This window comes from Leptomonas pyrrhocoris, assembly GCF_001293395.1.
Source record: "Leptomonas pyrrhocoris isolate H10 chromosome Unknown, whole genome shotgun sequence".
NCBI classification, from domain to species: Eukaryota; Euglenozoa; class Kinetoplastea; order Trypanosomatida; family Trypanosomatidae; genus Leptomonas; species Leptomonas pyrrhocoris.
Window position 1 is genome coordinate 28,626 of NW_015438393.1, and position 23,246 is coordinate 51,871.

Below are 23,246 nucleotides of genomic sequence, written 5' to 3' on the forward strand. Positions count from 1 at the left end.
TAAAGAAGAACGGAATTGGGGCAGATACTAGATAGTGAAGAAACAATGAGTAGCCTTGATGGGGACATTGATGCCAGGTACTCGCTAGTTATGTATTTCCCTAAATGCCGTGCAATCACTTCGACTCTTGACTTCCTATCCTTCTTATTCCTGTTTTTGAGGTTTTTCCTCCTCCTTCTCCGTGTTCTTCAGTCAGCGGCTGCAACGCAACGCTGCACAACCTTTCTCTCCTCTTTCCCTATTTCTGTTTTTATTATCTTTTGTTTTGTTGCCTCTCCTTCTTTTTCTCTTTCTACAACCTGACTGGATTGTACTTTACCGACATTGATTCTCCCTTCTAACTAACTCTCTCTCTCCCTCCTTTCCTGTTTCATCATCAATTTATATTTATATATTTATATTTATATTTATATTTATATATATGGATACAATTATTTACCTGACATTAATTACCTTTCCCTTCCTCGTTTGTTGGTTGGTTTGTTTCTTTTCCTTTTATTATTATCTATTATTAGTATTGTTTTATCATCTAGACTTTTCTTTTTTTTCTACTGTTGCTGTGCTTTGTGGGTTGTAACGTCCCTTAGCGTGAGTTGAAGCCGCCGCCGCTGTGCAGCGCTGATTCTGTTGCCTTCTTTGAAGGCCGCTCGGCACGCTTTCTTGAGGCATGTTTTAAGTGTGTTTGTGTGGGTGGGTATGTGTGAAGAGAAGGGGGGGAGGTCTCCCTCCTCCTCCGTTGGTATTATGGATCATCAACGATCCCTTAGGCTTTTAAGCCTCTCGTCCTCTTCGCTTTTCTTTATATCTTATCTTTGTGATGCCTGTTATTTTCGTGTGTTTTCTTTTTTCCTCTGATTTCTCTTCCTATCTTCTTCTCTCCCTCTCGCTCTCTGTGCATCGCAGCTCATTGAGCTGTACGATTCATGTACAACGACGGCCGACAAGCACACGCATTACACATGTCTCTGCGCAAACGGATCTCCATTCAAAAGGGGAAATATATATACGGCGTTCTGATCAGCAAGAGTAAAGGATAAGACGCTTCTGTGCGTGCGTGTGTGTCGGTCCGTCGTCATCTCTGTGTGTCCGGGTGTGTTTTGATTGTTTTTTTATTTCTTTTTCTCTTTCTCTCTCTCTCTCTTGGTTGTCATAGCCATTGCTTCGGCGGCTCCTCTCTGTGGGTGTTATTTCCTTGACGTCTCACTCCAAAAACCGCAAAACGTGTACGCGCTGTCGTGGTCGTTCTCCTTGGCAACGCATCACGAGAGGGTGTCTTTGGTTTGATTGGTCTTTCCTAGTGACTCTTGACCACCACCACCTCCTTTTCCGACTTGCCCTCTAACGGAAGGAGAGCTCTAGACGGCACACGCTGCCCCGTGGCGATGCCCCTTTTACCCTCAACTGTGCACGATTTTTGGGTTTGGTGTCTTAACGCTCCTCCTCCTCCTCCGCCGCCGCCGCCGCCGCCGCTCTCCCCTCAAACTTTTTTTTCCTTCTTCGATCGCTTTTCTTTTGGTTTTTGTGCTGTTTCTTCGTTTCTTCGCCGCCACTGCACCCCCCCCCCCTCCCGACTCTGCCAAGAGCAGATTCATCGCTCGACGTGTCAGTATCGCGCGCTTGACGTGGGTGGGCGGGTGCATCTAGTGTGGTTCCTTCGAAGCACTCCGTAAGCGAACACACACACATTCCTCTCTTTATTTATCTATCTAGATATATTTCTATTCTCCACCAGCGTAATGCGGGGCAACAGCAACTCTCGCACACCGGCGAGCGACTTCGTGCAGGACTACGCCGCGAAGCGCCAGGCGCAGATGGACCGCGCACGGCAGCTCCGTGAGGAACGCCTTCAGCAACAGCAACAACAGCAGCTACCGCTGTCGCCCAACCGGGGTGGTGACGTCAGCGGTGGCGGTGGTGGTGGTGGGGCCGCCCCATCGCTTACGTCACCGACGGCCTCGCAGGGCAGCGGAGGTGGTGGCGCCGCCGCCTCCTCACGCCCTCCCCCGCACGTGCCGCACTCCCGTCATCCGTCGTCAGCGCATGGGAGCTCCGACGCAGCCGCAGCGGCGGGGGCGGACTCGCCAACGGATGGGGGGCGGGTACTGTATGTGAAAGAGGCGAACTTCAAGCAGGCCTCGCAGGCGGGCATTATAACCCCCGATCAGGCCCGGCAGCTCTGGGCAATGCTGTCGAACCAGATTATTCGGGTGTGCCCCCCGGGCGCCGGGCAGAGCGCGAACGCGGTGTCGGTGAGCAGCCTACTGGCGCTGTCGAACAACTCCTCGACGTCGTCGAGCACGGACCGGAGGAGCGCCAACGGAGGTGGAGGAAGCAACAACAATACCGGCTTTGGAGCCAGCATTTCCCTCGAGTCCCTCCGCACGAGCATCGCGTTTTTCAAGCGCGAGCAGCAGCGCCTTCGGCGGCAGCAGCAGCAGGGTGGGGGTAGCGGGAATGGCGGTGCGAGCAGCAACGGTGGTGGAGGACCGACAGCAGCAGGCGGCCGCCCGGCATCCTCGTCGAAAGCAAACAACGCGTTGACCGCCGGCAGCGCGCCTTCGCCGCCGCAACGTCCGTCGTACGGCAGCGAAGAAGACGAAGACGCAGATCCGCACGGGGATGAGGAGAACGCCCGTGGTGCGGCGGCGGCACCGCCACTGCGCGGCAGCCCCAGCGGCCGCCACAGCAGCCACCGCCCCGCTTGGAACTCCGACGTGGACGTCGACTACGCAAATGAGCCGCCCGTCGCGTCCTCCGCAAGCGGCGCGGCAGCCCGGAAGAAGCCCCGCACGGGCGCGACAGCGAAGGCGAGCGCGGTCCGCCCTGCTCCTGGCAGCAAAGCCCCACCGTCAGGGGTGTCATCGTCTTCCACTGCTCGTGTGTCTCAGCCAGTCCCGAACAGCAGCAGCGGTGGTGGTGGTGGTGATGGCCGTCGGTCCAGCTACGATGAAAGGCACGCCTCGGAGTCCGCATACCTATCCTCACCTCCCCCTGCTTCTGCTGCTGCTCAACCTCGCAGTACAGCCGCAGCAGGTCGACGTCCACCAACAAACCGCAGCGCCGTGAGTGGTGGTAGTGGTGGTGGTGGCGCACCGCTGCTGCTCGATGACGTACCAGTCGGCGCTGGCGCTGGAGGGGGTATGAGTGATTGGTCCAACGCCTACCCGCCCGGCATGGCTCCGCCAGACAGCCGCGGCGGTGCTGCGGTGGACGTGACGGGTGGCCTCAGCATTGCGGACGCGCCGGAAAACGAGATGATCGCAGCGGAGGCCGCCGCCGCGGCGCGGGAACCGACAGCGGCGTGCCCCACTTGCGGACGCACCTTCCGCGCGTCGGTTCTGCCGCGGCACCAAGCGCTGTGCCGCAAGCAGGCGAACAAACCACGAAAGGTGTTCAACATGCGCGATCAGCGTTTAGATGGGGTGGAGGGGATTAAGGAGGTACAGCGCGTGGCTCCGCGTAATGCGCGAGGTGGTGGTGCTGGTGTCGCTGCCGGTGGTGGTCGTGTTGGTGGTGGTGGTGCGGGCAGTGATGCCGTTAAAGGCAAACTCCCCAAGTGGAAGGTGCAGCACGAGCAGTTTCAAGCCGCGATGCGTGCGGTACGGGGGCAGCCTCAGGGCGGTGGTGGCGGTGGAGGGTTTGCACCGCCACCGGCACCGCTTCCGGAGGAGTACGACGACCGCGTGCCGTGCCCGCACTGCGGACGGAAGTTTGCGGAGGATGTCGCGGCCCGACACATTCCGAAGTGCGCGACAACGGTGGCGAAGCCGAAAGGCATCCGTCCGATTCGCCGCTAGACCAGAAAAGCAAAAAAAGAAAGGAAAGGAAAGGAAAGAGCTGAGGAGGCCGTATCTCCTCGGTCAAGGGGCGGCGTTTCTGTCCCACGCCTTCTTTGTTTCGTTGATTTATTTTCCTTTGTCATTGTGGTTGTGCTCATTAGATTTCTTTTTTTAGAGTTCTCCTTTCTTTCTTCCTCCTCACTTTTCTGGGGTTTTCTGTTTTTTGCCTTCTCGCGAAATAATCTAAAACGCCTTCTTTCTGTCGTTCTCTCTTTCTCTCTCGCGACAGTTGTTGTAACAGCCGCCGCTGCATATGTTGACGCTCAAGCCTTCGGCACATTCTCTTTCATTGCGAGTATTACCTTGTGTGTGTGTGTGTGTGTATGTGCGGGGGGAGGGTATACAGAGATGTACGCTTTGTACTACGTGATTCAATGTACGGTTTCTGCCTCCTCTTGACGGACTCCAATTTGGTTTCTTTTTACTGTATTTTCCCTCCCCTTGATGTCTAATGCGCTGTATTTCACATTTTTGCAAGCGTTGCCGTCGTTGTTGATGGTTATCATTTGCCTTCTTCTTTTACTCTTGTCCTCCTGTGCTTTTCCTTCACTCCTTATCCACCGTGTGTGTGTGTGTGTGCATCTGTGGGAATGCGTGTGATTGCCACGACCGGGTCGTGGCAGCGTCCACGGGGTGCTGCATGTGTGTGTGTGTGTGTGTGTGTGTGCATGTTAGCGTGTTGAAGGCGCCCAGGATTTGCCTAATGTACTTTCAAGTGGTGTCTTCCGTTGTGTTTCCTACAGGGCAGCGAAATCAGCCGCGTTGTCAGCCGCCCTAAGACGGGGTCCGAGGGAAGGAAAGGAAGAATGCACAGCTTTAGCGCGGTGTGCGTATGTGTGTCCCTCGCCCATCAGTGTCGAGTGTGTTTATATAACTTACGAGCCTTGTTTCCACGTCTTGTTCATGAAACGAAGTAGTGCTCCAGTACGAGCTTGCAATGTAATTCCTGTGTGTGTCTCGCACAAGTGAAAGAAAGACCATGACCACTTAATAATAATAATAATAATAATACTAATAATAATCTGACCTCCTCTCGCACCAACCTTTCTTCTCTTCGTATACCGCACTATCCCCCTCCTGCTCTGAACCGCAGAAGCCGGTCGACAGCCTTGTCGCTCCTCGCGCAATACGCGTAAGCGCATTTCTTCATTGCTGCTTCTGTCAGTTGTTGCTCTTAGCTTCCTTTATTATCTCATTGTAATGCTGCAGCGCACCGGCGGCCTCCACCGCTACCGCACCGCCTGGCGAGAGCTGCTGCACCCGCTCCCCACTTGGGCTCGCAAAGCGCAGTGGCTGAAGCGGGACACCGTCGAAATGAACGAGGCCGTGCTGCGTGAGCCGTACTACCGCATCAAGGGCTACTCCCAGCCGGCCGCGTACACGGCGCCGCGTGTCAGCGACAGCGCGGTGCAGGAGCCGTCAACGCGTCAGAGCAGCGCATTCGGCGTGCAGGAGCAGCTGCACCGGCCACGGCAGGCGCTGTCCCCAGCACGGCTGCAGGAGCTGCGATCGCAACTGCAGTTTACGGCTGCAGCAGGACCGATGCTGCGCAACTCAGCAGCGCCGGGTCCGGCCTTCTCGGACGAGTACGGGAACCGCCTTCGTCCGCGCTACCCGGAGTCGTGGGACTCGGTGCCGCCTCATCAGCCCTCTCGCACGGAGGGCTAATTTTTGTTTTTCCTTCTTGAAAACAACGGAAGAAGGACGAGGGGTTATATATAGCGCATTTATCTCCAGGAGTACGAGTTTGCAGGGCGGGAGCGGCGGACAATGGCGGATCTCGTGTGTGTGCTTGATGGGGCGAGGTGCGCCCTACCCCGTGCGTTGTCTGCGGTTTGCCTCGGTGTGTGCTGTGCGACCTGCGGGGCATGTTTGGTGCTTGTCTGGTGATGTTGTTGTTGTTGTTGTTTTCGTTTTCGTCTCTCACACGTTGTAAACAAATGTAAGAGAGAAGAGAGAAGACATTGAAACCTCCATGGTTCTCCTTTTTCGAGCACGAGACTGAAGTCGTCTGTGTGTGTGTGTGCGTGCGTCTGGATATGGGTATGGGTATGGTTCCTCCGGGACCGTCTTGCGCTGCGCTCCGTTAAACGTTTGTCATCCCTATGATAGTGGTGCACCCTCCTCTCCTTCCCTTCCCCTCCACCCCCCTCTCTCGCGTTCCTCTTCACTTCCACGTCATACCTCATCTCTGCGTGTGTGTGTGTGTGTGTCTTCCTGTTGCTCTACTGTTACCGTTGATGTTGTTGTGACTCTACCGCTTTTTGTTTTAAGGGTAGTAAGAGAGGAATCAGGCGACTTCGCTGGTACGCTGAGTTGTCGCTACACTTACTTGTAGATATATATATATATATATGTATGCACATCTAAGATATACATGGGTTTTCCTTCTCCCTCTCGACCACTTACCTTCGATTTGTTCTTGCATCACTGCCACGTAGAACAACAGTAGTAATATTAGTAATACGAAAGAAAAGTAAGGGAGCAGGAGAGAGAGAAGAGGCGGAGAAAGAAGGCTTGTTTCCTCCGTCACCTAGAACGCAAAGCATCATCGCATTATGCTATCGATCCGCGACATCGCCACAAGCGCCGACGACTCGGATGCCCTCCAAACCAGCCTCCAAGAGCTGCAACGGCGTCGGCAGGCCAAGCAGCAGCAGCGGCGACTGCAGCGCGACCGCGACGCCGACCTCGCCGAGGCGGACGAACCATTTGGCCCAACCCAGGAGCTCGCGTACAGCCGTGAGGTGCTGCATGCGTGGACACGGTGGTACCCCAAGCTGCGCAGCGCCGTCGCCGCCTTGGCCGCCGCGTCGAGCCACAGTACACCTCCACCACTGCAGGACACAAGCGCCACCGCAGCAGCGTCGTCAGATACATGCAGCTCCTTTCTTAATGATGATCTTCATGCATTGCGTTCGCCCTTCTCCGTCGCCGACACGATCCGGCGAGCGTACCCGCCGCTGTGGGCCATACCAGCCGGTACGATTCCTGCCGCCTACTACGCCGACACCGCCTTCATGGCGGACACCTCTCCGTCTGCCTCGGCCGCCGCCTCCACCGCAGTCTTCCACCATGGCACGACGAACGGCAACGCTGCGGACGTGACGGACTGCCAGCACCATCACGCACACGCAGGACGGGCAGGGGGATCACCGTCATCGAACGCGATGACGGACTTCAGTCGCCGACGCTGTCCGGTGCACATCCTACGTGAAGCGCTTCAACTGCCCTCGGCCTTGTCGGTGTCCACCGCAACAGCAGCAACCCAGTCAGCCGTGGTTACCCCTTCCCTTTCTCCTCCTGCTCCTGCTCCGGCGACGACGCCAACGACGACGCCGCTGCCGGTGTGGGCGTCGTCGTCCACCTCCAGTGTCTCTTCAGCTCCATTGACTGCTGCAGGCGCAGCGCCGTTGCCGTCTCAACAGCTGCTAAGGCCACTGCAGCGCATCTTAGCGCGTTGGCCGCCGGGGAAGTCCGCCTCTCCGAAGGTGAGCGCGGTACTCCGCTCGATCAACATTGAAGCGCGCAAGCGTGAGCAGTGGAACGCGCACGTGCAGAAGCTGCAGCAGCAGAGCAGCAGCAGCAGCGGCAGCAACTGCAACCAGGACACCATCAGCACTCGACACGGCAAACCTGCTGGTGATCAGGCCGCGCAGACTTCGCTCGCCTCCTCCGCGCTCGCCAACACGTCCGTGTCAAACAGCATGCACAGCAACATCCTTGGCGATGCGCCGCTGGTGGCGCTGTCAGAGGACGCCAATGGGCGCGCGCTGTATTGGCCAGCACACATCACAAACACTCGAGCCGTCTTTACCGGCGCCGCGTGCTTGCGTGATGATTTCCAGGGGTTGGGGCTTTTGCAGCAGTACGAGCGCTTCGACGTGGTGTTGGCGTTAGCGCTGACAAGTCCGATGCAGCTCGTTGTGGACGTCGTCTACGCCATTGACGAAACCAGCGAAGGCTTTGGCTTGTCGATAGCCCCCGTTGTCAAGTGGAACGAAGGTGGCGGCGACGGCGCAGGCCACGACGGCGAGTCTGCCGGCTCCTCGGCGCACCGTCCTCCCCCTCCGCAAGCGGCGCCGCGGTGGCCGAGCGGGGAATCAGCAGAAGCAGCTGCAGCAGACAACGATACCAAATGTCCTTTACTGCTGCCCTCCACCCTTCCGTCCGTCTTATCCGACTTGAACTACGCCTTCCAGCCCGCTACGTCTCTGCCACGCAGCACCACCACCACTATCGCCACGGCGGTCGACGAGCCCGTCACCGCCGTCTTACGTCGCAACACCCTCTCCTCAGCCCCGCTGTCCGCCTACGACATTCTCGCCGGTCCGGTCAGCCAGAGTCACTCCATCGTGCTGCTGCGGCCGACGCCGGAGGTGGTGTGCGCGTCGCGTGCGCGTGCCCTGCAGGAGCTGGAGCTGCGATGGAAGCTTCTGCGGCAGGCGCTGCTCGATCGGCTTGTCGCCTACGAAGAGGAGCCTGCGTTCCCGGTTAGGTCGAGCGCAGAAGACGAAGGAGGCGAAACGGCCGGGCCGCCCGCCGTGCAACTCCCCAATGCGGACGACTACGAAAGCCCTTTCATTGACCGGTGCGCCGTTCAGGACGGGGACCTCCCCGAGGAGCCGGCCGGCGCGGCGATGCTGACCGAAGACGAAATGCGTCAACAGACCCGCCTGCCAGAACTGCAGGGCCGGCGCAAGCGGAAGCGGAAGCCGTTGCCTACGCAGTCGACGCACAGGCATCAAGAGGAGGACGGTGGGCACCCCTCTGTGTCATGGAGCCCTACCTCTCCCCAACTCTCCGCTGCGGCAGCATCTACCGCAGCGGTCTCGACCAGCACCTACTCCCCGCAGCCCGACACACCAGCCTTGATCACCTTCGCGCCACAGGTTTCTTCTGCGCCACCTCCGCATCTCTTCAGCGAGGAAAAACTCAAAAGCGGCAGCGGTGGTGTTCAGGGCTACGCGTCGTCGAGCCGTGCGCGACACCGCCAGGACGTGTCGGCCCCGACGAAGCAGCCACGCACCCCTTCTGATCCTCAGCCGGCGCAGATGATAAACTTGTCGAACCCCACGAGCACCGGCGTCAGCACCTCCTACCTCTCCGTTGTCGAAGGAAGTCACGTTCTATCGGCAGCGGTGCGCGCGGCGGTGGCCCGCCAGACGGAGCTGGAGGACGCGATTCGCCGGCATCAAAAACCGGTGGCGGCTCCGCGGGGCGCGCTGCCTCGGCTGAGCGTAGCGGCGCCCTCCCCTGTCGTCGTCGTCGTCTCCTCGCAGAGAGGCACCGCCACCGCAGCTGCAGCAGCAAAACCCCGCCCGCCAGCAGCGACTGACCCCCGTGGACATCACCCACAACGCCAGCACGATTGCCCCGTCGCCGTCGCCCACGTTCGTTTCCACCCCGCCGTCTTCTGCTCCGTCCGCCGCCCTGCAGACGACGACGACGACGGACCTGGCGCCGTTGGCGTGGGACACGGTGGCATCACCCGCGACAACGCACGGAAACGCTTCAGCGAAGCGGCGCCGCCACCACGACGACGACCAGCACCGCCGCCACAAGAATCATAGCAACAACAAAGGCAGCCCGCCGGAAGCCAGCGGCGCAGGCGTGCAAAGCCCGATCGACAACAGCGGCAGCAGCAGCCCGGGGGGAGATGTGGCGGGGGCGCGCGGCACTCCCTCGCTGCAGCTCACAGCATCCCCGGCGGCGCAACGCACGCCGCGGCAGCGCTTTAGCGATCGAGGGGCGCCCATCGTCCCTTCGTTGAGCACCGCCTCCGCAACAAGCCTGTCGCCACGCAAAGCAGCATCAGTAGCATCAACCGCCCTCGACCTCCACGCCGCTGTTGCCGCTACGACTGTGCCTTCGCGCTCCAACTCCGCAGCGCGGCGAGGACCCGAGGGTCGAAACACGCGAAAACCTTTGCATCAGCAACACCAACCACCGGCCTCTACACAGCAGCGCAGTTCCGCAGCCCACCCACTGTTGACATCATCTTTTCTCCACCCCGAAGACAGCAGCAACCCGGACGGCACCGCTACACCCCCGTGCGAGACGGCGTCGAGTCAAAAGGTATATCACGCAGACACGCAGACACCACCACCATTAGCAGCAGCTTCAGGAGAACAGTTTTTGCGGACGAGCACACCGCACTTTGCCAGCGTGGTACGCGACACTGCCGTGAAAGCGAGTCAGCCGAAGGTGTCTGCGTGGAAGACGGACAAGCGACCTTCGCTGCCGTCCACGTCATCTTTGAACTCGTCGACTTCCAGCTCCGCCGTCGCACCACTGCGCAGCACCGCGACGTTCCCGAATGAGCCGGCCGCGGCACCGTTACATGACACTTCAGAAGTGTCACCGAGCTCACTGGAAGTCAAGGTAACCTCGGGGTCTCCTTCCTCTTCGCCGCAGCAGCCACGGCGGCAGCAGCCGGCTGTTGCGCCACCCGCACCCGGCGCTGCTGATGTTCACGAGCCTTCCGCCGCCGCAGCAGCAGCAACAGCAACGGACGCGGCTCCACGTGGGGCAGCGAGCAACGAACTCGCTTCGTCACCGCCGGCAGCGGTGTTGGTGCGCCCCTCCTTCTCGCCGACCCCGTCCGCTGCGCGCTCCTTCTCCATCGGCTCGTCGTCGCTTCGAGATCCGCCACACCACCCTACCGATCTGGGGCGCCATCCGCTTCCTCCACCACAGTCACCGCCGTCACTAACACGCGCTGCGAACTCCCATCTGCACCATAAGAAAGGGGCGCTGCAGTCACCGCGCTCGTTGGCAGCGTCAGCAGCCGCGGCGGCCCTCGCCAATAGCATGGCAGAAGCCGCGGCGGCACATCACGGTGGTGGGCGTCATCCGAAGCAGAGCGGCCGAAGCGCTGAGCGGTCACCCTCTGCAAGCGCGAAGGTAAGAGAACTAGCCGGGGACGACAAAGCGGCTCCTCCCGGCCTTCACGCCGATAAGAGGAAGAACGAGAACGCCTCGTTGCAAGACAGCCCTCTCCCACGCAAGCCTTCCCTGACGGCAGACACACCACCTGTGCCGTCGTTGGTGCAAGTGCCTCCAGCAGCAGTGGGTGTGCCCGTCCACGCAGACCCACACCCTCTGTCGCTCCTATCGGAGACGGACGCATCCACCGTCCAGGCCCCGCCGCATCACCCCTCCGCACCGGAGAGCAGCACGGCGCTGTCGGCCGCGGTGAATCGTGAAGTAGAGCTGCCGAACTCAGCTTCCAACCGGACGCCGCAGCCGTCGCACGGTACCGCAGCGAGGAAGCGGTCACAGCAGCATCCGCATCAGCCCTACCGACCCCCGCCCGTCGCGGCGTCGCCGCAGCCTTCTCCTGCCCCGCCGGCACCCCAGCGCTCGCACACAGCGCGTCAACCAAAAGCAATACGTGAGGAAGAAGGCCCGGCTTCGCCACGGTCGAATTCGCATCCCTCCCGTCACCGCAGCCACCATCGCCACCACCAGCACCACCGCCGTCGCAGTCCCAGCAACAGCAGCAACGACCTCCGCAACAGGGACGGGGACAGTGTTCGGTGTCCCGACCCCGTCGCCCCCACCCAGGTGCCCCCACTACGTCTACGGCAGTCCTCGCCCCCCTCCACCACCTCGGGCAGGCCTCACAAATCTCACAAGTCGCAGCGCTCGCACCATCGGCGATCTCAGAGGAAGGGAAAAGAGGAAGGACAATATCAAAATACGCGCAAGTCTGCTCGGCGACGCGTCATGGCGCAGCTGGTGTCTCCATCCGCTTCCAACTCCGCCTCCGCCTCCTCCTCCTCCTCCAGATCCAGATCAACGACCACGTCCCCAGCATCCTCTGCGAGCTCGCCAACGTTCTCTTCCGCTCGCAACGCGTCCGCCGCCCCCCAGGACGGCGTTCCGGCGACTTCTTCCGCATCCTCTTCCTTCTCCTCCTCATTCCCGTCTCCGTCAATGCAGCGGCCCTCCGCCCGGAAGTCGCCGCAGCTGCACAAGACGGTGGTGGTGCGCCGGGTAGTGCGTCGTCGCCGCAGTGAGGTGTTCGTTGGGGAGGGTGGCTCGCTGGTGTATCGGACGCCCTTGTCCCTTCCCGCGCCTTCGCACGCGCCGTCTTCGCCGCCGTCGGCGTCAACCCGCACCTCGTCGTCCTGCGTACGGCGTGGGCGGAAGGCTAGGGAAAATAGCTGAAAAGCAGTTCCACTCGTGACTCGTCGTGGGGGATATAAATATTATCGGGGGGAGGGGAGGGTTGGCTTCCACGATAGTTCTTAGAATGCAGATATATATGTCCATGTGTATCTATGTGTGTGTTGTTGTTGTTGATGCCGTAATGTGGCAAGACGTCACTCATCAACGTTCGTACCGTAGCTTCTTCGTTTTATTGTTCTACACTTACGTGTGGTTTTGGTTTTTCCAATGCGTCCGCTTTCAACACACGCCAAGTCAACGAAGGAGGAGGTAAACGAGGAAAACAGAAAAAAAGTTGAGGCTGGGGCCGCCTTCGCCGACGCTGCTTTCAAGTCCAAATCGTCGCTTTCCCTCCCTCTCTCGTTTCCAAAATGTGCCACAGTGGGTGGAGCAGAGGGGATTGCCTGACACCGCCTAGACTAAGGTTGCCCCTCGTCACTTCTACACACACACACACGCACGTTCCTGAACTGCGGCGTGTGCGTGTCACGCGTCTGCTCGCGTGCGCTCCTCAGCGAGACTTCGACTCTCCCACGTCTCTCTCTCCCCCTTCTCTGCGCTTTTTCATCTCCTTCGCTGTTGTCCTCTTTGCCATGCGACGGCTGTCGATGGAGATTTGCCCACCGTGCCTTCCTGCCACTCGTCTTCACGGTGTCCTCAGCATTGAGAGCAAACAGGGAAATCAATTACACACCACATCATCATCATCATCATCATCATCGTGAGCATTTCCCAAAAAAAAAGGAGAATAAAGAAATCAGAACGATGCAGCGAGTGCGTGTGGCACAGCTGACGGTGGCCATCGTTGGCAGCACGGCGCCGTCCTCCTCGGCCGTTGTTGCGGCGATCGTGCAGACGCCCGTCCGCGGCTTCCGGAAGGAGCTCTTCGAAGGTCCGCTCGATCTCAAGCCGGGCGAGCGGAGCGCCCGCAAAGGGCCCCCCGTGGCGCACAGCCTCCCCGTATACAAAACCACGCACAAGCTGCACAACTCCGTGCGGTGGAAGAACGCCAACCTGGTGACGAACGTCGCCGGTGGGCAGGACTACCGCCTTCGCGAGACGCAGGGCGAGGGTACCTTCGACGAAACGGGTATGTATCGCGACTGGCTCTACGGTGATGAGCGGCGATACGCGAACTACATCGGTCTGTCGCTCGGCGCGCTGGCGATTGCGCTCTTCTGGTACACGATGCGGGTGATTGGAACGGAGACGTGGGATATCCCCACGCCGGTGCTCGCCTCGCAACGGAAGCGGCTGGCGAAGGTGCAGACGAACGCGGAAAGCGGCGCTGACGCGGCTGCAGAAGGCGGTGTTGTGGATGCCGCGGTGGGCACCGCCATGACGGAGAAGGAGATCCGCCAAGATGCGCTGGCGATGCTGAAGCGGCCGACGGTGGTCTCGAAGTCTAGTTAAGCGGCAACTGCTCCTCTCTCCTTCTCCTTCTTTTTTCTCTTTTAAATCGTGGAAGTTCTGATTGCTTCGATTGATTCCCATTAAACGTGAGTTTGGTGTTGGTGGTGCTGTTGGTGGTGTTGGTGCGTTTCGTAGACTGCACAGTGGGCGGAGGTTTTCTTATGCCTTTCGCTTCCGTTTTTTTTTCTTTACTTTTCACACGTAGCGCTGTTCGACGACTTCTTTCTTTTGTCGACTTGATTTTTGTTTGTTTGTATGCTGTCTCGTCTCGCCGCGTGTGTGTGTGTGAGTGGCGGAGGGAAGAGAGGCCGGGGGGGGGGGGGGTAACAGCATTCGTGGCTGTGGTGCTCCTCTTGTCTTGCCGATCGCTGATGAGGTTGATTCTTTTTTGCTCATATATATATATATATTTGCCGTCTGTTTGTATTTGCTGGCTGTTGGTGGGTGCGTTGACGTCACATGAATGTGCTCTGAAAGGGGTTTTTTTCTCCCATTTCATCAAATTGATTTACATTATTCTTTTTAAAAAGGAAAAAAAAAGGAACTGTGCCAAAGAAAGAAAGAACGACTGCAATGCGGCGTGTGGACGTCGCGAAGACGGCATTCCCTGTCTGCGCTTTGCCGATGTTTTGGCAGCTTAAGCTTTTTTTTTCTAGGGGGAGGTGACTGCATTTCTTCTTGCGGCGGAGCACCACGCTGATCGTGTGAGCTGTCCGTTGGACAGGTGGTGCTACGTACCAGTGCAGCAACCAGGCACTCGTGGGAAGGCGTACCGCAACGTAATGAAAGCTGCGCCTTTGAATATCTGCGTGCCTCTCGCTCGCTCTCGCCCTCAACGGTTTTCAAGTAGTCCTCACACACACACACACACACACACACACACACACGCACACGCGCGCGTTTTCATGTAAGCTCTTTGTTGCTTCTCTATGACGTACAGTTATCATTTCTGCTCCTCCGCATGTGTTCTCTTTCTTTCTTCCTGCACAAATGTTTGTGGCGACCTCAACCCGCGTGATGTGTGCCTCCACCGTCAACTCTGCAGTTCACCACTTGAGAAGGACGTGAGCGCTTTGGTTTCACATTAGAGCCGTCAATTATTTTTTTTTTGATTTGCTGTTCTCGTTGACTGTAACGCTAATTAACGTGTCGTCATCTCCTCGCGGCTTTCAACGGCCCTGCGGCTTAGAAGACGCCTTTCCGCTCTTACTCCTGCTTTGTTGTTGTTGTGGGGAGAGAGAAGGGGGGCGGAGTTGGTTCGTTGCGGCGTCGCACCTTCTACCTGCGGTGCAGACGATAGCAATAACAGATACTAGCAAGAAGGAGTACTTCTTCCTATTGAAAAATTCTCTCCTCTGAGCGAGACATCAGTCCGAGGAGGTTGCGACGTCGTCGTCTTGGAAAACCGATATATATATAAAAATATAGGTATAAACAAACAAAAAAACACCCACTAGAGAAGGATCACACAAGAGGAGCGCTATCACGGCAATGAGCAGCAGCCCGGCGCCCGACGCAGCCGCAGCCGATGGCGGCGCCGCCACCGCGGCCACCACCAACACCGCCGGCAATGACACGCTGCTCTACCACCAGACCCTCATCCCCACGCAGAACGTCACGCACGCCATCGAGGGCTCCTTCACCATGCCGGATGCGCACGACCTCGTGCTCGTGCGGCACAACGTGCTGGAGCTGTGGCGCCTCTACGCAGAGGACGTCAACGGCGGCATCGAATGCATCTGTCGCACGCCGTTGTTGTCCGCCGTGTACGCCGCCGTCGCCGTCCCGACGAGCGCGTCGGCCATGGCGAAATCGCACAGCAGTCACGCGTCGATTCAGAGCAGCGGCTTAGATGACGCTAGCACTACCACGCATCGAAGCGGGGTGCACTACCTTGCGCTGACGAGCGAAACGGGCTACGTGACGCTGCTGCGCTACGAGCTGGCCGAACCGCCCGTCCCGACACGGTTGTTTTACGGCGGGGAGGGGGCAGACGTGGAGGACGAGGAGCGCAACGGCGGTGGTGGGGGTAATGGTGCCACGCTGCTTGTGGCCACCTCGCTGCGTGGCGCCTTTGTGAAGGTGAGTGAGGCGTGCCTCGGCCGCAGCGGCGCTCGCCTGACGGTGCCCGGCGCACGCATGGTGGTCGACCCGGCCGGGACCGCGCTCTTCATCATAGCCCTCATGCGCTCGAAGGTGCTGGTGCCCTTGGTGCGGAACGAGAGCTGGGATGCCGTGACGGGCACCAACGCCGGCCAGGACGGGGCGGACAGCGATGGGGAGGGCGACGACGAGGGGGGCAGCGGGAGCGAGGCGGAGGACGAGGAGGCCGACGGTGCGGAGGGCGAGCGGCGGGGTCCGCAGTCGGCGCGCGAGCGACGGGCAGCGCGACGTCGACGCGCCGCGAACGCCCGCCGCGCGAACGGCGCCCTCCAGCTTGGGGCCCCGATTGAGGTGCAGCGGCAGACGGTGCTGTACTCGGCCTGTGCGTTGGACGGTTACCTGGACCAGGCCGTCTTTGCGGTGTTAGAAGAGGAGGTGGTGGAGGCGCGGGAGGGGGGGAGTCCCACAATCGCAGCAGCGGCAGGTGCAGGTGTGGGAGGTGGCACGTTTCTCAAACAGGCCCCCTCTGCGCCACCCGACGGCGGTGCGCGTTCACTGCCGCACCACAAGCACTTCGTGCTCTATGCCTACGTAGCGAGTTTGAAGCAGGTGCAGCGGACGCAGCTCGTGCATGTGCCGGCGACGGCGCATCGACTCATCGCCGTGCCTGCCGCCCCCTACGGCCCCGGTGGCGTCCTCGTCTGCACTGACACGGAGTTGATCTGGTATGACGTGTCTGCATCCCAGCAGCAGCAGCAACAGGGAGGCGGCGGCGCGATCCCCGCACGAGCCGGCGTCTTCAAGTGCACCTACCCATTTCCTCGTCGCATGGATTGCGCGGAGCTGCTCTACGACCCTTCTGTCATCCAGCACACGCTCACCTGCTTTGGCCATCGCTTTTTCTTACTACTGCAAGATGAACAGGGCGATGTGTATCGCGTCTTCTTGGAGACCGGCAACGTACAGCGCGCGTACGATGCCCTGCGCACGCGTGAGCTGCTGCAGGCGAACCCTGATATGCTGCACACGAACGGCGGGGCGCTGCCCCCCGTGCCTAATCCACTCGCCGTGCATTACTTTGACACGCTGCCCCCGTCCTCCGCGATGGCGCTCTTCCGCCGCGGGTTTCTCTTCCTCGGCAGCGAGGCCGGCGCGCTGCATGAGCTGTACAAGATCAAGAGCAACGGCTACACAAATGACCGCGAGTACGTCGTGAAGCGCGTTCGACGGGGACGGGTGGTGCCCGTCGCAGCGGCGGCGGCGGCCTCGAAAGCTGAAGAGGTGAAGCCGGAAGGGGAGAAGGACGTCTCCGCGGGGACGGCCAGCAGCGATCACAAGCGCCCACGCGAGGAGGCGGCGAATGCCTCGGCTGTGAAGTCCGAGCCGGCAGACCCCACAGCTGTAGCGTCCTCTTCCTCCTCCGCGATGCTCCCACCACTTCCGCGAGTGAAGCAGGAACCCTCAACTGACGGCGAGACCGCGCAGTCGAGCAGCACCAAGAACAACACGACGATGCCTCCGCCAAGTGCCGCGCCGGCATCCGTTCACACCGCGGTAGAGACACGCGTTATCAAGGTCTTCCAGCCGCACCGGCGTCCGCAACACGTTGCGCAGCTGCAGAGCCTCCCCAACACACCGGCGATTACGTGCTTTCTCCCCCACCTCACCTCTGCCTCCGCCTCCGCCGACAAGGACGGTGCACACCTCACGACGATGCCCGACGACGGCAGCGCCGCCCTCCCTGCCTCCGGCGAGCAGCCGGAGATCTTCTTCAACTACGTCGGCGGTCGTGGGGCGGAGAGTGCGCTGGTGCAGGCCCGCTACGGCTACGCGGCCAAGTTGGAAGGGCGCCACGTGCTGCCGGCCGTCTTCGCCGCTGTCATCCCGCTCTCCTCCGCCGCGTCGATGCAGGCGCTGGCCCGGCAGCAGCAGGCCGCGATTGAGACGGCCGCCTCCACCGCTGTTCGCACGCGATCGGCGCAGGAGGGCGTGCAGGCACTGCGTGGTAGCGGTGGTGGTGCGGCTCGTCAGCAGGCCCAGCGGCTGAAGGCGCTTCGGCAGCTTGCCGCGACGCTCAGCGGGGCCCGCGAGCAGGTCTGGACGGACCGGGTGTTGCTCTGCACCCGCCAGGGCACCACCGTTTACAGAATCGGCCGCACCGTGGAGCAGGACACGCACGTGAACTTCATCACCGCAGAGCGCACGATTGCCGCGACGACGCTGCAGCACGGCTGCGGTTATGTGCAAGTGACGCCGCGTGGAATTCACGTGTTGAGCCCCACCGGGAGTCTATCGAGGCAGCAGCAGTCAGCAGGAGGAGGGGACAACAGCGTGGTGCCGACCAGCTGGACACATCCGCACGGCAACACCGTTCTCGCCGCGGCGGTCACGCCGTCCACGATTCTTTTATCGTTTCACCAGCGCGGAGGCATCGCCAGCTTTGACTTCGGTTTGGCCGGCACGGAGCTGCAGCAGCGCGATGTACTACCGACGTTTCCGCTGGCGCCGGTGGTGGCCCTGCTGCAACCGCCCGCCAGTGCCGTCTCGGCAGCGCTGCAGCGGGAACTGCAAGGGCTGCTGTGGAACTCGTCGTTCACAGCCTCTGCAGGGGCGTCTTCGTCTTCCGCTTCTTCGAGCAGTGCAGCTGCGGCTGCGGCCGCCGCTGCTGCTGCTGCCGCCGCTGCGCAGACCGAGCAGCTCGCCGCCATCGCCACGGTGAACCAAGAGGTGTACGTCGTGCACCCGCGTAAGCTGCGGGAGCCGCTGGAGAAGATTGTGTGTCGCCGCGGATTGCTGAAGGACAGCGCAGCCGGCGCGTCAGCGGTGTCCATCACCTCCTTGCTGCTGACCTACCTCGGCGACGTGGAGAGCGGTGGAAACGCCATGGCAGCTCTGGCCGCCGCCGCGGCGAAGGGACGGGCGCGGTCCGCTGGGCATCGCGGACGCGGCGGCAATGGACACGGCAGCAGCAGCGCTCGCCGGCGGCTCTTTCTTTTTGTCGGGCACAGCGACGGCATGGTCACGCGGTGCGAACTGAACGCCTCCTCGGCCAAGGTTACCGCCACGGCGGAGCTCTGGTGCGGTGCCCACCCCTGTCAGCTCATCGCCGGCGACGGCGAGACGTACTGCTACGTCGTCTCTGGCGATCGCACGTGGCGGTGCGAGGTGCAGGAAGGGGCGGTGCGGATGACGCCCTACAGCTTCCCCACGCGGCCCGCCTCCTTTGCTCGGTTTGTGCTGCCGAGCCACAGCGCGTCGACCGCCGTCGGCGCCACCGCGGACGGGTCCCCGGCGAGCACCGCAGCGGCCCTCGCGGCACTGGAGGACGGCGCGGCCGAGAGCGAGGAGTTGTCCGCGAAGGTTGGCAGCATCACCGTGGCGCCGCGTGAGCAGCAGCAGGAGGTGGTTATTGCTGTGCAGAACCGCGAGCTCGCCTTGTACGTGTCGAGCACAGGGTCAGCCGGTGGTGGTGGTGGCGGCAGTGGTGGTGGTAGTAGGAGTAGTGCTGGCGCAGGTGGTGTCGCCTACAGCTTCCGCCATCACCCGCTGCCGCTGGCGGGACGGCGACTGCTGCAGCACCCGACCCGGTCCGCCTACTTAATCCTGTGCGGGGTGGAGCACCGCAGTCACGGACGGCAGGAGGTGGAGCAGCACCGCGCGGAGGACCTCGCCTTCCTGCATGCACGCACCTCCGGCGACACCGCACCGTCCACGAGCCCGGAGGCGGCGCTGGCGCGCTACGGCGGCATCCCGTACACGGCCCCGCAGCGCTCCCTCGGGCGCGCGAACACGCACAACAGCGTCTTGCAGCTCTACCACCAGGAGGCGCAGCGACTGCTGCCGCCCATCTACTTCGAACCGCACGAGGTCATCACCGCGGTGGTGGTCGGCAGCTTCTTGAAAGAGTTCGGCCGCGAACCGGTGGTGATTGTGGGGACGGCCTCTCAGTACACACACGGCGCGGGCTGCGGTACTGGGGCGTCGTGGAAGCAAGGGTTCCTGCGCACCTTTCGCTGCAGCAGCAGCAGCAGCGGTGCGAGCAGCACTGGAAACGGTGGCGGTGCCGCCGAAAGCGCAGTGGCAGGCCCGCTGCGGCTGGAGCTGCTACACAGCACCTATCTTCGCCCCGACGGCACCGCCGACACAGGGGCGACATCGCGTCCTGCGCTGAACGCCGACGCCGTTGCGGCGGAGGCTCGTCCCGACTACGCCTCGGCGTTGTGCGTGTGCGAGGAGGTTGGGCTGCTCCTTGTCGGCATGGGCTCTGCGCAGGGGCTGCGCATCTACTCGTGGGGCAGGGAGCAGCTGTTGCGGCGGCGTCACCTCGCCCACACACCGGGCCAGCGCATCAACGCCATCGATTACGTATTTGCCTCCCCGCCGGGGAGCCGCAACGGCAACGCGCACATGACGTCCTTCGACGCGACAGATCTCTACCAGTGCCCGTACGGCGACGACACAGCACGACGCCTGGCCCGGGAGAGGCAGCTGCTCATTGTCTGTGGTACGGTAGACGCCTCGGTGTTTATTGCGGCGCTGCAGCCGGGCGGCGGCGGCGGTGCGGGCGGGGGGAGCGCCGCAACGCCTTCGTTTTTACTGCAAATTATGTCGGACCGTGTACCGCGGTTTATCACGAGTCTCGCCGTGCTCGACGAGCGCACCATCGCCGCGGCGGACCGCTTCGGCACCGTCGTCTTCCTGCGCATCCCCGAAGACACCCGCACGCGCTTTGCGCAGCCGGTCAGCCAGTTAAAAGAAGCGGAGCTGATCGCCGAGGAGGCGTACCTGCGCACGCAGCAGTCGCTTCAGGAGGTGGCGCGGCACCACACGGGCCAGCTCGTGACCGCCCTGCGTGTGCAGCCCTACGACCCCTCGCAAGGCACCGACCCCAGTCTGGCCACGAAGATTCTCTATTACAGCACCGCCCTCGGCAGCGTCGGGGCTTTCTTGCCCTTTGTCACCGAGGAGGACGGCGCCTTGGCGGCCTACCTGCAGCCGCTGCTGCACGCTCACATGCGGCCGCTGCTGTCACCGCCGACGATGCTGCCACCGCAGTCGTTTCAGTGCCATCATGTGCTGGATGGCGACGTCGTCCAGCTGCTGCTACGCAGCGGCGGCGGTGGTGGCGGGGCCGCCGCCCGCTCGACGCCGTTTTCTGCGGCAGCGAAGGAGACGCTGGAGGACACGCTGGAGCGGCAGGCGAAGATGGAAGCCGCACGGCGGCACACGTTGGGTCTGCCGAGGCGCACGCTGCCCTCGCTGACGGAGCTGGTCGCAAAGCAGCGAGCGCTGCTGACGTTGCCGCTATAAGGAGGGCAAGAGAGGAACAGATATACGGAGGGAGAGAGAAAGGCAAAGAGGCAAAGGTGCGGAGAGCGGAGTGAGCGCACGTGTGTGTGTGTGTGTGTGTGTGCTCGCGCCCGTGCTTGTAGGGTGTTTCTGTTGTGATTTAATTTATTATTGTATTTTTTAACGGTGAACGAGTACGACAGACGACCGCTTGGTATGTGGGGCGGTGTTGCCAACGTCTGCTAACGTGGTGGTGTCGATTTAATTGTCCAAAGCAGGAAATGTTATATTACCTTTTGTTTATGATTATCATTCCTCAACGGAGAACCACGGCTGCCTTCACAGAGGTTGCCGAGCCACCTCTCCTAGTCCGTACTGGTCATTTCACGGGGTACTTCGCTGACGTGCCTCAGCGGTATCTCGCCGGTCGAGGTTTGTATCATTATCAGGAATAGGTAACGCTTTTTGCTGGTGTTGTTAGGGTGTGAAGGAAGGCTTTTTTTTGCCGATATCGGAATCCTCGAAGCTCAAAAAACGGAAACCAACAGCGCATCGTAGCCCTACACGGGTTCTTCTGCCTTTGGGGACGTCCTTTTAAACGCCTCTCCGGGGTGCTTTCCACGTACCTCCTTTCTCTTTCTCTCCCCCACCTCTTCCTTCTTCTCTCTCGCACACAACGATGCATCCGCTAATGCGATGCGGTGGATCTGGTGGTTCTGTACCCCCAGATAAACGCTCCCGCGACTTCGCCGCTTCTTCTACCTCCGCCGCAGCGTCTTTCGGTTGTTGTTGCAGTGTGTGCAGCTTTTCACCCCATTCTTTACCTACATCACCAATACAGCTCTCACGCCTCCGCTAACCGCCGCCGTCATGCCGCTCCACAATGTCGTCCGTTTGGTGGCCGTCGCAGTCGTCGCGCTCCTCTGCCTGCTCGGTCTCTCCGCCTCTGCCGCCAGTGGCCCCATCATGGACACCGACACCCACTACTTCGTGTTGCTGTGGTCGAAGAAGTACCCGTTGAAGTACCTGTGGTCCGGCAGCGACCTGTGCAAGTGGGAGGGCATCTCGTGTGACACCGTGAAGCAGCAGGTGACGATGCTGTTCCCCAAACTGGGCCTCACCGGCACGATCCCTACATGGAACCCCAAGAAGAAAGACTTCAACCCCGCTAACGTTAACGTGATCAGCATCAACCTCGCCATGAACGCGCTGACCGGCACGTTCCCGGAGCACTTCGGCCAGCTGCGCAAGCTGCAGGAGCTGTACCTGCTCGGCACGTCGCTGCAAGGCACCATCCCGCAGTCGTGGAACAACCTGCCCAACCTCGCCATCGTCGACGTGTCCAACACGAAGGCCTGCGGCAACCTGCCGGCGTGGGACAAGACCAGCATGCCCTCGCTGCAGTACATGCACTTCAACGGCAACACGCTGATGCACGGCACCGTGCCGGAGAGTCTGGCCACCTTCGGTATGGTCTCCTTCAACACGAGCGGCTGTCCGCTGTGCGGCTGCATGCCCGCCGCGTTCTCCAACAGCCTGTATATGCGCGTGCAGCTGAGCAACGACCAGCCGCAACTGGTGGCGCCGACCTGCGCCACAGCAAACGTGTGCACGGCGGAGGACCTCACCTGCAAAGCGCGTCCGCAACCCAAACCGAAACCGAACGCGGCGAGCGCGCCGGTCCTCGCCCTCGGCTCCCTTGCCGCCGTGGTGCTGAGCGTCGCGGCCGCCCTCGTGCTTTAAGTGCGGTGAGAGAAGAAGGAAAGCGGTGGTGAGGGGAGGAGCTCCAGAAGGCGAGAGCTGCTGGGCGCAAAAAGCAATCTTTTCTGTTTCTTCTGTCTCTGTACGCGATTTTGTTGTTGCCGTCGTGGTTCCGGCCACGGCGCGACGACGCACGGCATTGCCGTTGAGTGGATCTATTCGCAGCGCTGACTTCTCATCATAATGATAAAAAAAGGAAATAAAGTGGCTGTGCAGCTCCTACAGAAAACGGAGAACAGCAACACGCAAAACGGACGGCGAAATCTTTCTTGTTTTATTATTCTTCAAATCACGCTGCCGGTTTCCCGGTCAACATCAACGTGTGTGTGTGTGTGTGTGTGTGTCGTTTTCGTTCCTCAGTGTATTTGTTGTTGTTGAGAGGTGGAATCGTCTCCGTCGAGGGTTTCGCAGGTCGACCGCTTCCACAAGCTGGTGTCTCCTCCTCCCTACCGCCCGCACACACACACATACACACCTCCGACGCCTCTCCTTCCTTCAAAAAAGAGAAAAGTCTGTAAAACTAACTCGATTTTGAGGAACACACAGACTTGGACGAGCGGCTAGCTGCACTCCTTTTCTCTCTTTTGTTTTATTTTTTTTTACTTTGAAAAAGACTCTCCCACGCGGCAAATATATATATATATATATATATATATATATATATTA

General features: G+C 60.5%; 6 protein-coding genes across 9 annotated transcripts; all 6 read left to right on the forward strand.

Annotated features, from left to right (window-relative positions):
• Window positions 1-194: 194 nt before the first annotated feature.
• ABB37_09905 (hypothetical protein) lies at window positions 195-3,797 on the forward strand (the record flags this gene model as incomplete). 3 transcript variants are annotated; one of them, XM_015809575.1, is made up of 1 exon in its annotated part: window positions 195-3,797. In XM_015809575.1, exon 1 carries the CDS (start codon window positions 1,737-1,739, stop codon window positions 3,795-3,797), a length of 2,061 nt encoding a protein of 686 aa, XP_015651785.1. In that variant the 5' UTR covers window positions 195-1,736. The 3 variants fall into 3 exon arrangements, with proteins under 3 accessions (XP_015651785.1, XP_015651786.1, XP_015651787.1); XM_015809576.1 differs by having other exon boundaries at window positions 1,580-3,797; XM_015809577.1 differs by having other exon boundaries at window positions 1,585-3,797.
• A 1,133-nt stretch (window positions 3,798-4,930) lies between these two features.
• ABB37_09906 (putative mitochondrial hypothetical protein) lies at window positions 4,931-5,507 on the forward strand (the record flags this gene model as incomplete). The annotated part of the gene is made up of 1 exon (XM_015809578.1): window positions 4,931-5,507. The coding sequence occupies exon 1, from the start codon at window positions 5,040-5,042 to the stop codon at window positions 5,505-5,507; it is 468 nt and encodes a 155-aa protein (XP_015651788.1). The 5' UTR covers window positions 4,931-5,039.
• An 890-nt stretch (window positions 5,508-6,397) lies between these two features.
• ABB37_09907 (hypothetical protein) lies at window positions 6,398-9,412 on the forward strand (the record flags this gene model as incomplete). The annotated part of the gene is made up of 1 exon (XM_015809579.1): window positions 6,398-9,412. One exon carries the CDS (start codon window positions 6,398-6,400, stop codon window positions 9,410-9,412), a length of 3,015 nt encoding a protein of 1,004 aa, XP_015651789.1.
• Window positions 9,413-12,626: 3,214 nt separating this feature from the next.
• ABB37_09908 (putative mitochondrial hypothetical protein) lies at window positions 12,627-13,427 on the forward strand (the record flags this gene model as incomplete). Of its 2 annotated transcripts, none has more annotated exons than XM_015809580.1 (1): window positions 12,627-13,427. In XM_015809580.1, exon 1 carries the CDS (start codon window positions 12,780-12,782, stop codon window positions 13,425-13,427), a length of 648 nt encoding a protein of 215 aa, XP_015651790.1. In that variant the 5' UTR covers window positions 12,627-12,779. The 2 variants fall into 2 exon arrangements, with proteins under 2 accessions (XP_015651790.1, XP_015651791.1); XM_015809581.1 differs by having other exon boundaries at window positions 12,674-13,427.
• A 1,491-nt stretch (window positions 13,428-14,918) lies between these two features.
• On the forward strand, window positions 14,919-20,840 carry ABB37_09909 (hypothetical protein; the record flags this gene model as incomplete). Its single annotated transcript, XM_015809582.1, has 1 exon — window positions 14,919-20,840. The coding sequence occupies one exon, from the start codon at window positions 14,919-14,921 to the stop codon at window positions 20,838-20,840; it is 5,922 nt and encodes a 1,973-aa protein (XP_015651792.1).
• Window positions 20,841-21,545: 705 nt separating this feature from the next.
• Window positions 21,546-22,562, forward strand: ABB37_09910 (surface antigen-like protein; the record flags this gene model as incomplete). Its single annotated transcript, XM_015809583.1, has 1 exon — window positions 21,546-22,562. Exon 1 carries the CDS (start codon window positions 21,786-21,788, stop codon window positions 22,560-22,562), a length of 777 nt encoding a protein of 258 aa, XP_015651793.1. The 5' UTR covers window positions 21,546-21,785.
• Window positions 22,563-23,246: the final 684 nt, after the last annotated feature.